Source organism: Pecten maximus, chromosome 3 (assembly GCF_902652985.1).
Source record: "Pecten maximus chromosome 3, xPecMax1.1, whole genome shotgun sequence".
Classification (NCBI taxonomy): Eukaryota; Metazoa; Mollusca; class Bivalvia; order Pectinida; family Pectinidae; genus Pecten; species Pecten maximus.
The window spans coordinates 47256593-47274007 of NC_047017.1; the positions used below are offsets into that span (position 1 = coordinate 47256593).

General features: G+C 35.9%; 2 protein-coding genes across 7 annotated transcripts in view; both read left to right on the top strand.

Moving 5' to 3' along the window:
• Positions 1-1278: 1278 nt before the first annotated feature.
• Positions 1279-4491, top strand: LOC117324371. Its single transcript, XM_033880180.1, has 2 exons — positions 1279-2636; positions 2879-4491. Exons 1-2 carry the CDS (start codon positions 1820-1822, stop codon positions 3163-3165), a joined length of 1104 nt encoding a protein of 367 aa, XP_033736071.1. The 5' UTR covers positions 1279-1819; the 3' UTR covers positions 3166-4491.
• A 3145-nt stretch (positions 4492-7636) lies between these two features.
• LOC117324372 (signal-induced proliferation-associated 1-like protein 2) overlaps positions 7637-17415 on the top strand; it is a 77343-nt gene continuing 67564 nt past the window's right edge. For 5 of the 6 annotated variants that reach the window (XM_033880183.1, XM_033880181.1, XM_033880185.1 and 2 more), the window contains exon 1: positions 7637-7746. The gene's annotated coding sequence lies outside the window, so the exon portion shown is untranslated. Of the gene's footprint in view, positions 7747-16257; positions 16408-17415 lie in introns of those variants that run through there. The other variant, XM_033880182.1, reaches the window with a different exon arrangement.

Consider the following 17415-nt stretch of genomic DNA (forward strand, 5'->3'; position numbering starts at 1 on the left):
TCAAGATTAGAGGACATGTTTCCCTCCTTTTCCTCCAGCGCCTTTAATGTTTGGCCCAACTCTTTACTAAGGTCGGTAGTGCATGGCCTTGACCCTTCTTTTTGTTTTTCTGCTTGTCAGTACTACCCTGCCTAACTGTTACGCCATACTCGGACAGAGAAATGTCCTTCTCAGCAACGCGTATCTCGCGCAAGAGCTCATCAAAATTCTTTAATGAGTCATATTATGTCCGACTCTAAAGCCTATCTGAAGGCAGTGATGTCAGGAACTTATGCCTAAGGATATTAATTTCGGATGAAGACTGGAGAGAACCATTGTCAATGGCAGTCTGTAACAGGGTGTCTGATAAACTCATGCATTAGCATACCATGGATGGATATATCTCCGAATAATGTATCCAGCTTACAGAGTATATCTTATACTACATTCACTAAAATGTTTGGAGAAACTTCATCATCTCCATCAAACAACGGATCGCCATTTCTGATAGGTTACCTCCTCTTATGTTGGGGTCAGTGGTAGCACGAGAAAATATGGACATTTGGAGAAAGCTATGTGGAAACAGACCCGAGGTGGTTTCATCAAGACCAGTATTATGTTGTGAAAGCACTTAAGTGGTCCTGTTTCTCGGTGAGAGAGGTATTTGACTTGAAGGTTAAGGAGTGGTAAAACTATTAGTATTTTCAACGGGTCCCTTATGGAACGCCAAATTAACATATATTTAATCAATTGAACCTATCTTCAATTATTTGAAGATAGGTTCAATTAATTGAAGATAGGTTCAATTCAATTGAAGATAGGTCCAATTATTTGTAACTATCTTTAATTATTTAAAGATATTAATTTTATCCATAGTCCCTACACGGGCTTCAATATAATATGCAGGCTGATAACTTCTGTACGCCGCATATTAACAAAACTGCACACCAATGACATACAGTCCAGACCAAGGCTTCTAAAAGCATACGTCAAACCTACGTGGGTGCCATTTGTAAGCGCTGTGACGTAATATAAAATCATCAATACTAGGGTACTAGTTCAAAACCTATCATTACAATATAAGAAGTCCATTAGACAGGATAATTGTAGGATATTTATAAATATAGTCCACTGTGATCTGATCTCTGAATTATAACATAAATCATGTATCGTTAGGCTTTTATGTAATAGTCCTACATTTGTACAACAGTATGCAGGTTATTGCCATAGCTTCCGGGCGCGATGGGGTGAGGTGTGCGAGAAGATGTGGCTGCGCATGCGCCTTCGAGGATTCTCGGAATGAAAATATAGTCAGGTGACGTTAACATGCTCACATGGACAGGCTAGACCCGGGTTATGTGTTGAGAAATACATAAGGTACAACTATACACATGTACAGATATGTACACAGTCTACAAAAATGACCACAGGACTGTTCAGATGGATGTGTTGTCTATGGACAAAGTATTGTCCGGTTAGCTGTATGTGTAATCAAAAGGGGGGAAATCCTCAACCTTTTGGTGTCATAGTGTACTTTCGTTTTGTATAGTGATTGAATTGTAACCTTCGTACTAGATATCTCAACAGAAAACCCATTACCGTGTGTATTGAAGACATTTTTCTCTTAATTGGCGTCAGAAATAATAATGTCCTAATTTCTTCCTGGTACTGGTTGTCTGGTAATGAGTCACTGGCCTGCATTGACCACCTGATACTGACCATTTTATACATGGTTGGTCCTGTCGAGGATAGTGTATATATTCATACGTTGAACGCTACAACCCGTCGGACTGTGTAACACGGGATCTATCAAGACGTAGTGTGTGGTATAACCTTCAACATGGAACCTAACCATCAGGTACTCGGTGTGTATGCAGATGCCCTCACGACTCTGATCAAAAACCATGATCTCACCAAAACAGCTATGAAGTTCCTCCGGAACAATTTCCAACTATTCGCGGATAAGTTGAAAGCCCAAGTGCAAGGGATAGACGTCATACAAGTTGGCAGTTCTTACGACGATCTGCATCTGGCTCGGTTGTTGAAAAGCGAAGAAGGCTCTTATCAGTTCTTTCCGGAAGTAGATTTCGATTTTGATATGATCTACCTTAGCTACGTTGTAGGAGAGACAGATATTTCTGGAACTCGTGAAGGCGATGCCGATTGTAATGGACAGTGCCTTCCTTCTTCGACAAACTTGACCGGAAGTTCCCTAGGTGATTCTGGAAAAGTGCAGCAACCTTTCGCTGTTATGGAATCGTCCTCATGTCCCGGGTATGTCAAACTTCGTGTCACTCCTCACGGCCGACAGATGCTCAAAAAACCAGGATGTCGAATTGGTAATTTCATAACACCAAAAGGTTACCTTCTGAACACCGCGTTTACATCCGGGCTTGTCAATGAGGGGGGCCGTACGGAGATTGTATACTCTCGTGTTGGTCAGTTTGTCACCGACGTGTTACAGAAGAGTGAAACTACTGTGTACACTAAAACAGGTCCCGCCATCACAGAGATCAACAAGGCATGCCATGGTTACACGTATGACTTCGTGCATGCCTTTCCATGCTCTACTTGGCCGACAGTGGCGAAAGGATGGGCGGACAGGGCACGGAGGTGTCAATGGCCAAATGATACCCTCATCCAGAATATTGTACGAGGTACGTGTTATTTTTCAAGTTTGTTGTCATCTTTCTCGAATGCTCTGATGTGTTGTGCGTGTAGAGAAAATAAGTGTGTACACGTCATTGTTTATCAATTGTACTTTCGTAATGACGACGTTTTCATTGTATTTTTGTCACATTTGAAGCAGTTTTTTTTTAAGATAACATTACCTTCCATATATGTTGTTTTCATATTCAGTATTATAGTATCTTATAAGACTCTTTTGGATCTGTTGTAGATGGCTGTTTGCTTGTTGCCATCGGAAGCCAACAGACTAGCGACTCGTCAGAGGAATGGAGGTTATCGTTTGTACAGGCGGAACGCATGCTCTCCGACTCTTTGTCCAATCTCCAGAAAACTTGCTACTCCGTTGTCAAGGTGATGTTGAAATCCAGCCTGTCTGAACGATCTATCCTAACGTCTTACCATATGAAAAACATATTCTATTATCTATGTGAGGAGGTTGCTACATCCCCGAGGCCTGGGCATTGGAGTCACTTGGGGACAGGATCATGCAATTCCTGAAATACATATCTGTATCACTTCACGTGCACAGGATACCACTGTACTTCCTCCCGCCTCTCAACCTCATTGGTCGCTATCCAAAGGATGATGTAGACGCGACGAAGAAAGAAGTTGAAACAATCATTAGAACACCATTCACGGCATTGATGGAAGCGTGTAACAGACTTGGATGTTTTGACGTAAAAGCTACATCTCAAAAGTTCCAAGAAAGACCAGGAGAGCTGAAGCCTTTGTTTGCCATCTACACTTCAAGTGTACATATCCTGTGGAATCTTGGCTGCATGAATATCGGAGAAGACTTTGCTAAAATATGCTTCCAGAAAGTTGTCAATTTAAACACTGCCACTTCTGGGTACATCACCACCGGATCCAATACCTTCACAGCACGCTCCATTCCCGCCCTTCTAAAGCCACTTGCACATGCGTACACGCAACAAGGTGACGCTGACAAGGCTCTTTGGCTGTTTCTTGCAATAGAAGAACTGGCCCCCGAATTAGTCGCGTCGTCTTATACCAATGTTTTAAGCAATATAGCATGTTTATACGGCAACAAATCGTTAAATCAGACATCGGAAGAAGAAATGTCGTCGGAGTACGAAGCAAAAGCAATTCTATACTTCAGAAAAGCTCTTAGTCTGGTATCCGACTCTCCAAGCCTTCATCTCATGTATGGGAACTTTCTCATCGACCACAAAAATCCAACACTGACCGCAGCTGAACAGTTTGAGAAGGCGATAGCTATAAAGACTCCGTGTGGTGATGACGACGCGCTCATACAATTGACCCTCCCGGGGGGCCGAGATCGTCCAGATCGCCCGTGTTACGTCCCAGGACAGTTGGCTGCTTATTACCTCATGGTCCAAAGCTGTGTCAACCTCATGGACATATACCAGGCCCGAAAAGTTGCCAGACGATTCGAAGAATTCATCAGAGAACGGTGCATGCTGAAGCACAAGGTAGTAGCCTGCCAACTCTGTGCCATTGGCTACAATCTAGCTGGACTTACTGTCAAATCGGCGCTCATGTCGACAGAATGTGCCCGATACGAACGTGTGGTTCAATAAATATTACATATAAAGATACAAATGTAGCTATTTACCAAGAGATTGTCGCGTTTGCCAGTCTGAAGAGGAAATCTGTAAAATCTGACAAGAAACAAATACCCAAAAGTCTTACATAGCTGAACGAATACTATTACAGGACCCGATTGTTCTGATCAATCAATGAACGACCGTCAAATTGTATTTATTGTCAATCTGAATATGTGTGACTAATAAATACTGATAGGATGAAGTCTTATGGAGACGTCATTACTACTGTCATATATTCGGTCTGTTGTGTATGTCACTAGTGTAATATAACACGGAACGTTTCAATTGGCTGTGCTAATTAGAAAAAATCGATTGTGACGTCATAATATGGACAATCACACGTCATGAAAATGGCTGTATCCGTTTGATTTTGTCCCTTACATTTTTAGTTTTCTGAGCTATGTGACAAAAGTATCTTAAATTTGTTTTCGTTTCATATGAGATTTTACGAAGTTTGAATTTGTTCACGCCAAGGTTCCCAAATATGATAACTTTTAGAATCGTTTCATGAAACTTGACAGTTAATATAATTTGACAACAGTTTTTTAGTAACACAATATTCATTTACACATAGAATAGTGACATAATATTCATTTACACATAGAATAGTGACACAATATACATTTACACATAGAAGTGTAGTAACACAATATTCATTTACACTTAGAACTGTAGTGACACAATATACATTTACACATAGAAAAGTGACACAATATACATTTACACATAGAAAAGTGACACAATATACATTTACACATAGAATAGTGACACAATAAACATTTACACATAGAAAAGTGACACAATATACATTTACACATAGAATAGTGACACAATATACATTTTCAAATAGAATAGTGACACAATAAACATTTACACATAGAATAGTGACACAATATACATTTACAAATAGATTGAAAATTCCATTTTGTAGTAAGACAGTTGTAGTGCATTGATTTCCATTCGAAGCATCGAACATGGACATTTTTCTCTTGCTGGTAAAACCAGAAATTATAAAATTTAGACAATCTCTCGAAATAATGTCATTAATCTAATTAGACATGAAAAGAATAATCATTTAAATAAATCTCATAACACTCTTTCTGATAAATATTTTCCTCCTGGTAAATAGAGTCCATAAGTATTTTTTTTTCTCATGCGTCGTCATCCTTTCTCCTTTTCAATGTTGATAATAACATAAACAATTTCTTTTGTATTTCTAACTGCTAGTTCTGAATTTGATTTACCTCCCCTTAGTCATCTGTAATTTTCTGATACCGATGAAGACGTTAAGACCTCTCTCTTAATGTTTCGCCTAAGCTTATTAAGAATCATTTACCCTCTCTTACATCACCTCCAAGAATCCTCTTTCCGGAAGCAATTGATTCTGGATTTAAAAAAATCCCTCAGTCTTGGAAATTATTTAATGTTACTGCTTGAAGACCCCAGTATTTAGACCTACTGATATCACTTCTTGTATATGTAGCCCTGTAGTTAGGGCGTAAGAATTATACCTGCTGCCCCATTACATGATCGTAAGAGGCGACTAACTTTGAGGTTTAAAGTGTATCAATTGATTTCTATATATGATATAATAGTTAATAAATCTGGATAAAGATAAAGATATATGACTTGTTAAGCCATTAATAGGGTACGGCACAGGGGACTTCTATTTAAACTTAGAAAATATATTATCTTTGGGCATCTTCTGAAATGGTTTCAAAGTTATTTATCAGCCAGAAAACAACGTATTATATTTGAATGCTCTGCCTCTCCTTTTAAAACTTCTGCTGGTGTCCTTTGTATGTCAATTTAAGAAGAACGCTCACTGCTGATCTTTAAATGGTACGGTCCTATAAAGGGTGACCCTAACATTTCTCCAGCTGACAATATAAAAATCGCCAAAGCTGCACAACATTTCCTTGAAAGGTCGGGAAGATTCGAGTAACTATCATTACATTGTCTTTTCTTGTCTTTACCGTATCATACTGTATACTATTTGTATATTGCCATCACGTGATTAATGTATATTTATGTCATCATGTCATTATTACGGGAGAAGTCATTTATAAGTTGGTAAAACTTACTGACTAATACCTTTGTCATTTTAATGTCAATAAAATACGTTTAAACTAATCACCTGAGGTTATATTCTTTGTCTTTTTATTCTTGTTATTCATTTATGATTAACTCATGAAATTAATACTAGTCAAACATAAAACTTTTTTGCTGATGACGCATCTCTATACGTTATTGTGGATGATGATGTAATTACTCCAGCTGATGACACGAAGTATGGACACTTATATATATGTGTGTGTGTGTGTTGTGTGTGTGTGGGTGTGTGTGTGTGTGTGGGTGGGTGTGTGGGTGTGTGTGTGTGTGTGTGTGTGTGTGTGAATCCCCCTGATGCTTTCTTCTGATTCAGTCAGCGTGAAGAGTGTTTCTTTTTGTTATCATGCATACAATTGCATCATTCAGGAAAATAAACTATTTTAGCACAGTGACACGTATTTCATTTTTTTAATAGACAAGTGCGTTTTAACGGGAAGATTACTTGGTGCGGCCTGGTTCAACACGGAGGGAGTGATTTTGTAAGAGTTACCTCCCCTTAAGCTGATTGTGAAATAGTGGTAGGTAACGGAGGAAATTCAGTCAGAATGAAAAATACAAGATTGGCTTCTAGAGAGTGAAATTATTGCCATTTTAGATATGTCATGTCCACTTTGTCAGCATATTAATTATTATTACACAAAATATGTTAAAAGGTCCTAAACGTCTTCTTTTGTTTTATGACAAAAGTGCTATGGCCTCGAAATATTTTCTAAATTACTATGGTGCTAATCCTGGATTGAAATATTGCCATTCAGTTCAAGCAGGGACAAATAATATAATATAATTAATATAATATAATATAATATAATATAATATAATATATAATATAATATAATATAATATAATATAATATAATATAATATATTATATAATATAATATAATATAATATAATATAATATAATTCGCGCTCTGGACATTTAAGGGTATTTTCTTAAGCGTGTAATTTTTGTACAATAGTGTCTAGTTAGCTGTGACAGTATCACGAATCGGGTATTTAAAAATCCCATTAAATCTAATTATATGTCGGTAACGTGATGTAATTTTGGGGCGTGGCTTGTATTCGGAGAAGAAATTGATAGATTTTATTTAACACGAAAATACATCCATATCATAACGGTTTCGATTTCTCGCAGGGGAAAATCAATGACATGAGACTAGACTGACAGCTGTTTATTCTTCGAATACCGTTCATATTTGCCGCTAGGGGTCACCATAACAAAAGTGCCATCTCTGATGTCATACACCATTTATCACGTGGGTACCAGAAATAGGTCTGGAACATGGCTGAGTGTTTGTTATGAAGGAGCAAGAACAAGCAGGTTATCGCTCTGTTAGATCAAACTTTCTTGGATTAGAAGTAACCGACAACAGTCTCAGGTGAGTTTTACTTGCATTGTGTGTGCTGTTCATTGGAAATTTTACATGCGACTATGCAAGGTGCGTATATCGAGTCAAGATCACTCGTTGTTGATCACCGAGTCGATTTGGCCTGGTGCTGGCAAACGTTACAAAGTGTTACTGCATTTGTCAACGAACATTGTGTATTTTTATGACAATTATTCCCAGTGTTTTATAAGTAGGAAGTTGAACTTGAATTATGACTGCTTGGTTTACACGTTGACGCGGCAAAGATCGGTCAGTTCAAGTGGCCTGAAGCCATTGACGGACAAGCAAGCCAGTTCAGGTTGAACGACTGTCACACAATGTTACGTGTGTCCCCAGTTAGGCAGGCCGTGTCAGGACAGGGTCTGTACGGGTAGCCACGTTAGGCATGACTTCTGATTACCAAATTTATATCAGAATAAGTAGATCGATATTTGGTGATCATGAATTATCTGTAAAGTTAATTTGACCTAGATCTAGATGTTTAAAAACAGATTGGGCCCTTAGAATCTAGAGCTAAGCTTACTTATTTCAAATTTACTATAGTATTTAAATTAGGCTGTAGTCCTTTCAAATTTACTATAGTATTTAAATTAGGCTGTAGTATATAAAATGTGCACACAGGTAGTATAAATTACTATTTGTTCAAGGAGGTAATGTGATGCATCAAACAGAATCTTTTTCATGCTAGTCTTATTTGTGCACTGGATAGCTAGGACAGGGACGAACCCTGGATAATTAAGGGGCTGATAGTGAATAAAAGGGAGGAGGAATCCTTTTGAAAAACATTAATCAGGACTTCAGAGGGTTTAATCCTTGTATATCCTGTACCCACTTATGTTTCAAAATAAGACCATAAAAATATCTCCCCATTTTTTCCTCTTCACTAAAAGTGAGTGTCGGTGGGGAATTGAAGATATATTAACTATCTCATCAAAAAGTTTTACAACATTTTGGATATACCACATGTACATGTAGTCATGAACACTGTTTTCTTTCATTTATTATTTTTTTCTATTTGTGTATATATGTCAAAATAATTAAGTGTAATACATAGGCGTTGAAAGATATGTTCTGGTAAAAGTATAGTTTCATGAAAAACTAATACCATATTCATTAATAAACACACCTGCCGCTGGAAGTGTAATAGGAAGGAGTAATGAAAAATACCCTGCCAGTGCTGGGCTTCGAAATAGCGACCTTACGGTCTTAAGGCAAACATCCTACCACTAAAGAGAAAATCCCGCTAGTCTGAGCTTGTGAGGTAATCTTATGCTCTCCACTTCTACACTACTCCTTCCTTCACAAAGTCTTCATCCCCGAAGAAGACATCCGCAACCCAGTTTCTTTGGGATGGTCAACAGCACCATATCTGTAATAGTAAAATATAAGGAGTAGTGAAAAATACCCTGCCCGCACTGGGGCTCGCACTAGTGACCTCTCACTGTCAAAGCAAATATCCTACCACTATAGACTAAGGAAAACTCCTGCTATTTCTGAGCTAGAAAAGGAACCTTACATTCCACTTTTACATAAGCACACCCAAACCTTTGTGCACTAATTGAAATGTATGAAAAGTTTGCTACCTCATGCACTGTTCTTCTGTCTTTTAATTATAGACTCTGGATTGTTTTTGCTGAAGCTATCTCTGATGATATAATAATTATATGAAAAATAAAGTTTTTCATAACAGATCTAGATTTCACATTGAAACTTTTCCATGTACATGGTTATATTAAGTTTACTCTTTTTGTGTTTGTGTAAGCAGACGGTGCACATATGATTACGTAGGTAGACTACAGTATACTATGAATTACCAATAATTGTTATTCAAATTATAGCCTTTAGTGTTATACTAGGAGGAATAGGTAAGTTATGATGATATCAGAGTGGTTTTCTCTCAATTCTGTGTTCTATTGTGATCATATTTCCAAATATCATAATTTACATTTAACAAAGAAATAGATGTCATGATGACCAACTTATTGCACGAACTCCACTTCCTGAATTTCATTCATTGCCAGTACTTCCCAAGTATAAAAATCTGCTAGAATTATAAATAGATATATCATCATAATGATAAAATTGCTATCTGTCATGCTCGACTTTACTATTTCCTGAAGTGGTAGCATATAGGCTCCCCACCCATATCTGTCTATCACCTTCTTTACATTATCAAGCCATGTGTGTGAAGAAAATGGCTTTACCCTGTGATTTTTCCAGGGTTGGATTTCCTTAGCCATGCAACAACCCTATTATATTAAATTGTGGTATCTTCATTTCATGTCTGGAAATTAACTTCATGTTACATTCAAAGCATTGACCACCTGGATAACTTCTACTACAGGAACACATCAAGATTGTCCTGGATTTTCAATTGAAATGAATTGAAGAATTCTTGGAATGTTATGGGGGGAATTTGACCATCGTGGTTGAATATGATTAAAGTGAGGTGGCTATATAGCTCTATCTCTTGGAGGTCAAGGTCAGAGTATTAACCTCATCCTGTTATACAGCCCAGTACATCTTGGGATCAGCTCTGTATGCTGTACTTAGTGGTCAGTAAATTAAATGACCCACGGCCAACCTCAGCTAATTTCCTGAAGTGTTGCTAGGTTTTAATTTATGTGAGAGCTAAGACGGTTTGTGTCCCCTAAACAAAAGAACAAAGGGCTAGAGTTTTAACATGACCCATTGTTGAGAGATTAACATGGGAAAGATGAAACCATAAAATGTCACAATAAGCAATCTATACATGTGTATTAGTTTTTATACATGTGTATTAGTTTTAAATATCACTAGTCTCATTGATGAGTAAGCTTCTTATTTTAGCTTGAAACTTTCTGCTTTATTGCAGATATATATAAATAGAAAAAAACCCCACACAATTGTGTCATTATATTAAAAAAAAACTTAGGTATTTTAAACATGTGATAATTGCATACCAGGTTTTCTCTTAATTGTCTAATGAGTGAATAACTTAACTTAAATTAACATTTGATTGTAGTTGTGGAAAGATATGCATATTCCTCAAGGAGCTTGTTTTGATTAACAAATTATGAGAAAGAAATCCTAATTTGTCATAATATATAATTTTATAATTTATATTCATGCCTTGGTGATTATATAATATCATTATCTTGCAGAATATTGCTACTTTATTGACAAAACAACCCTGGCTGTACATTATCACAGCTGTGTAATTACTAATTAGGTATAACATACTGAACATTCTTGACACTGTTATATGCGCTGGAATCTACTTAGTGAATATATTTATGTCTCTACCTTTACCTGCAGTAATATATATATCTGCATCTTACCTGTATAGAAAATGTGAAGAATTCCCCACCTGTGATCCTGGTTGACCTGTATGTGTACTATACACAAGATCTTTACCTGTTGAAATAGCAATCCAGGTAGCTACAGAGGTTGACAGGAAGCTTGATATACTTGTTTAGTCATTTGCAAGTTAGCATACAACAGGCCTCTTTTCAATCCTTTTGGATATAGGGACTGTTTGTCGTGGACTAGGAAGGGAATATTCTGTATGTAGTAAATTTTCAAGTTTTTGGAATTTGGTTTTACTATAACTGATAAAAGCAAACTGCGACTATACTGCCCAGCTGGAGAGAACTTGTCTTGAGTTTGATCCTTTGAGCTTAGGACTATGATAAACCACATGTCCATGGTTCAATCCCTTGTAGAGTCAAGATTGAAAGAATGAGCTCTAGCTGTTTTAATTACCATAGGAAATACTGGTAATTTTAATTGGGACAGGGTCCCATTATGATGTAATTTTTACAACATCCTCCACCCCCATTTTTGGTGTGTTTGACAGAAAAATAAGATATCTAGTGTTCATAGTTAACATTATCCTTTCCAAGATCTAGTCATAAATCTATAGATGTAGTATTTGGTGGGAATATGGCACATTTCTTGCAAATAAGTTGGAAGATGGAAACTGATCGGATAAATGAGAGATATTGGCAGGCCCAATTAAGTTTCATTGATATTACCTGTGGTAATGACAAAAGCCTGATGGTTGTTGAGTAATTCTGATATATCAGTAGTTTGCGTGTGAATTGAGGAAGAGGAAGGGGGTTGGAGATAGCTACTGGTGAAGGAGCATAACATGCCGGACAGGGATTGCATGTTGAGCTCTCATTGTGTCTAGGATATGATGTTAGATCTGAAAGAGAAAATGCACAATCTCTGTAACATGACCCGGCTGCTCAGTTCCTGACTAATTCAAGGTAAAATCTGCACATATATCATCAGACAATTCTGTAAGATATATATCTTTACATGGTGGGTATTGATACTTCACTTTATTGATGGGAGATTTTCTATGACAGATCACATTCAATTATTTATTTTATGAAATATAATAACCTGATTTTTTATGACTTTTCCTGTGGAATATATGAGAGTACTTCTGAGTTATATGTTATTCATAAACACTTGTGATATTTTGTTTAGCTGATTGGTAGTGGTAGCTCAATAATTTTTAGAGCAAAAAAGGACTCGTTAATAACGAAAAAGCAAATGGCTAGCATGAACAGATTTAGATGAAATTTAGAGTAATTAAAATGAAGACAAAACATATAATGTAGCCCATGTGTTTTCTTGGAAAATTAATATCTTAATTTGCATTCATTCTTATTTGTTTATAACCTTTGCTATATATATTATAGTGATAATATCAATTTTAATGTAAACAATTCTCCATGTTTCCATTAAATAGCGAGGTAATTCTGGTCAGTTAAGTCAAGGACAGCGTATGATTTAATGGACAATAGATATAATATATAGAGACAACTATATATAAGCCAATCACTGGGCCAGCTCTGAGTCGTTCATTTTCAGTCAGGAAACGATAATTTCTTAGATCTGCTTATATTACAAGTGGTGATTATAAATTACTTCCTGTACAATATAAGAAAAATGCTTTTACTGAAGCATTGTTCTTTACAAGTGCAGGAGGTTCTGGTGATGGAGATAATGTGATATCTAAAACATTTGTTCATTTAAGCAGGACAGAGCATGATAATCTTTTCCATATAGGTACTGTCTGTAGGTATAGTGTGACTCACTGAGAATTGAAGATGAGAAATGCATTGGCTCTCCTGAGGGATCTGAATATGAATAAAAAATGAATTAAGGGAAAATCGTAAAAAAAAATAAGGCTTTGGAGATTAGTCTACCTTGTGTGATTTACAGGTAAACTATGACACACCCTTTATTAGTTCACCTGAATGTGGTAGCCAGGTTAACTAATTGGTTTAGGGGATGTAGAAAAGGCTTTGTTATATAATTAGTTCACCTGAATGTGGTAGCCATGTTAACTAATTGGTTTAGGGGATGTAGAAAAGGCTTTGTTATATAATTAGTTCATCTGAATGTGGTAGCCAGGTTAACTAATTGGTTTAGGGGATGTAGAAAAGGCTTTGTTATATAATTAGTTCACCTGAATGTGGTAGCCAGGTTAACTAATTGGTTTAGGGGATGTAGAAAAGGCTTTGTTATATAATTAGTTCACCTGAATGTGGTAGCCAGGTTAACTAATTGGTTTAGGGGATGTAGAAAAGGCTTTGTTATATAATTAGTTCACCAGAATGTGGTAGCCAGGTTAACTAATTGGTTTAGGGGATGTAGAAAAGGCTTTGTTATATAATTAGTTCACCTGAGTGTGATGGCCAGGTAACTAGCTGTTTAATGGGATACATATGTACATTTTGTTAGGTCACCTGAATGTGATAGCCAGGTAACTACAAATGTAGCTGTTTGATGGGATATAACTTTGTTAATTCACCTTGTTAGTTCACCTGAATGAATTGGCCAGGTTAAACTGCTGTTTTAGGGGATATATAGAAAACACTTTGTTAGTTCACCTGAATGAATTGGCCAGGTTAAACTGCTGTTTAAGGGGATATATAGAAAACACTTTGTTAGTTCACCTGAATGAATTGGCCAGGTTAAACTGCTGTTTTAGGGGAAAACTTTGTTAGGTCACCTGAATATGATTGCCTGGTAAGACTTGATAGTACAGCATTATCATCCAAAGCATTGCTCTATAGGTATATATATATAGGTAGTCCCAGTACACGGGTGAAGGCCTGAAGTTTGAGATGATTATGAGGGCTCTAAGTATACAAGTTTTCACGTCAAACCATGCAAGAAATGACATTTGCTATGAAAGTTAAAATCATGTGTAATTGTGAAAAATCTGTCTTATTTTCATTATTTTGCACCAGAGGTTCTCAAAAGTTTATACAACAAGGAGCTTTGATTACCAGAGCTCAAAGGTAAATATATAATCTCTCCTTTGAAGATAATTTTATGTTGAAGACATAAAGAATGACAATGAAAAGGGCTGATCATGTATGATACCTGTAACTATTGCCAAGCTTTAGTGTAAAGTTCTCTATAAGTATAAATATTATCAGTCGCTGTGTTTTCTCTCTATATATTGTGATAATGATAGTATAGTGTTGCTGTTCACTGACTTTCATGTATCCTTGTTAACCAAGGTCTATATATATATAGTTGGTTGCATGCATATCTATGTATGTATAATTAGGACATTAGTGACATCAAATAGAGTTCATAGTATCTGATATGTTCAAAACGTCTATACATATACAATTATCCATTCCATGTTCAGGATTTGTACTGTATTGGTGATATCCACATTGTTCAAGGCAAAGTATATTGTAATTGTGATACTGATATCCACATTGTTCAAAGCCTATAGTACTGTATATTGTATTGGTGATATCTGTATTGTCCAAAACAGTACATTCTATTGATGATATTCTTATTGTTCAAAGGCAATACTACTGTGGTATATTGTATTGGTGATATCCATATTGTTCAAGGGCTATAGTATATTGTATTGGTGATATCCACATTGTTCAAGGGCTATAGTATATTGTATTGGTGATATCCATATTGTTCAAGGGCTATAGTATATTGTATTGGTGATATCCACATTGTTCAAGGGCTATAGTATATTGTATTGGTGATATCCATATTGTTCAAGGGCTATATAGTATATTGTATTGGTGATATCCATATTGTTCAGTGCATTGAATTGTGATTACTACATTGTTCAAGTTATAAACTAATTAAGACCTTTTGTCCTGTAATAAGAGATTTACTATGATCTATTCATTACAAAAGCAGATAAAAGTTATGTATTTGCATGGACATAATTAATCTTTGTTCATCTTTACAGTTTGTTATCAGCCATATAATTATTTATTAAAACGTATTTTTATATCAAAGACATATGGCGTAGTAATTAGAGTCTTATTTAGAGTTTCGAACTGTAAGGTCATGTTTATAATCCAAGATGGCTGGTCTGTGGACTGAGAAGGTGAACCCCATTCATTTGTTCAGAATTTGTTTCATAACAATTCTACTGATAAAGATCCATTATGCTGAATCTAACATCCTTTGTCACTTACTGTCATAGGTTTCTGCCAATTAGCCTAATTACATTGTAGGGAATGGCATTCAGGTGTAAATCTTTTTTTCTAGCCATGTGTACTATAGTTACCTACATGGCCAAGTGTCAAGTTTTGGTATATTGCAGCCCTGGTCGACAAGAAAAATCAATGACTCCAGGAGTCACAAAAAACCACATACAAATCTTTTGTATTGTTTACACTAGACTGTGTGTGTTTGTGAGATAATTAATACACACTGTCTGTAGACAGTACGCTCCTTACTTCTAAATATAGATTAGGATGATATGTGTACATATGTTGATTCAATTGCAGTTTGATTTTAAAACAAGTAGAAACCATGTTGAGACAGTGATGTGTACACTGTATTATGTTAATTGTCGGTGTCGAAACATGTAATTTATTTTGGTTGATAACATTTTTTAATTTGAAAAAAAAAGTAATGTAGAGAGTGATAATTCTTCTCAATTTCTATTGATTTAAAGAGTTGAGGTTAGACCTCCCATTGATTATAATAGTTCTGGTATAAATTAGAATAAGATATATGACCTATTTGGTGTTAATGTAAATAGCCTACATTTATTTTAATCTATCAAAAAATCATAAGTACACTTCATATGGATCTATAGCAAAAATGCTTTAACAGTTATGTATTAGTGTTTGAACTAACATCATTCAGGCGTCAGAATTTTTCAGGTTAACGTTATCATATATTCAAATGACTTGCATGCACTCATTGAACCTATGGTGACTATCCTACTTCAGAATTGGGAACTGTTGATTTCTGTTTGTAACTTACCCTGGTATGTAATTTAGCTGTTAGGAGAATCAAAATAAACTCCACACATAATTTTATGGTTTAAGTCCTCTCTAGATTTTAAGATGAATTTATCAAAACAAGTAAAACGCATTATTCATTCTCTTACTTGTATGTTTTCCTCAAAACAACATTTTGAGACGACCCCTTCCTGTATCAATACTACACTGCTATATCACCCCCAGTGCCCAGTGGACCCTTCCATGTTTACTGTGTATTCCGATGTGTGTAGATCAGTACAACTTCGTGAAATTATGACCTATCACTTTTGGAAGCTATCTCTTTGATGAATGACCACACTGTCCAAATATTACAATAGGTATGCTAATTACCTGGGGATATGGAAAGGATTTCTTATAGTTAAAGGTAAGATTATTGACCAGCAGAAACACTTATTACTCCAGGGTGTGTACTTCAGGGTGCCAGGTATTTATATACAACTTGAATTTACTCCTTTGTAGACACAGATAGATATTGATGAATCATCTTAACATGTTCTCGGTATTGAACCACACGTTTCATAAATTACATTTCCTTTGGACAAGGTAATATTTCTACTAAAACATTAACGTGCATTGTATACGGGATTCTCCGACACATACTCTTTATAATGTCACACCTGTTGTCAAATACACTAGCCCAGATTATGTTACACAGGGTCATATCTTCTAGTTGAGATTAAATCTTTGATAAAAAGTCAGTAATCTGAAATAAACTGTTGAAAAAAGGTTTTAAATTCTCATTTTAATTGATTAAAATCATGTGTATTGATTTTAGAACTTTGATGAACAAAACAACTTAGGTATTACAATTCAGTGCTTGATTTTGAAAGTTAATGTTTGTATTATGGGAAGCATCCTAAGAATTTAGTTTATTTGTGTTACTCTTACAGTGATGTTTGCACATAGCAACATTTCATGTCGGTCTCTAATAACAATCGTGATGGTTCAGCTTCAAAATGTCAACACCACCATCACTTTTAGTATATGACTGTGGCAGGTAATATACACAGATTTAAAATTAAAATTTTTGTCGGGGATCATGAGCAAACGAAAACCAACTCCTTCTGGGATAGGTGTTTTGACATCTGACTTGAGGTACATATGGTTCTAGGAAACCTTCAAAGGCAAGTGAGACACCTTTAACATTGTTATACTACATATAAGGTTTACATGCGGATTGGTCACATCCCCTGTCGAGACAGATAAACGATCTGAATTCTATATAGTCCACCAGCTGGCTTTAAGGCTCTCCCCAAAGGCACTGAATTTAGTATAAAGTGATAAAAATGTGAAGGAAGCTTCAACCTGTATATATATATGGAAGTATTTCATTAGTTTACAATATTAGTTCATTATAGCAAGCTGTCAGGCA

Bases quoted from the DNA above. Each gene is read 5' to 3' on its own strand.
- LOC117324371 (XM_033880180.1), top strand. From the start codon at position 1,820: ATGGAACCTAACCATCAGGTACTCGGTGTGTATGCAGATGCCCTCACG. The intron at 2,637-2,878 runs GTACGTGTTATT...GATCTGTTGTAG, and splicing joins CATCCAGAATATTGTACGAG to ATGGCTGTTTGCTTGTTGCC.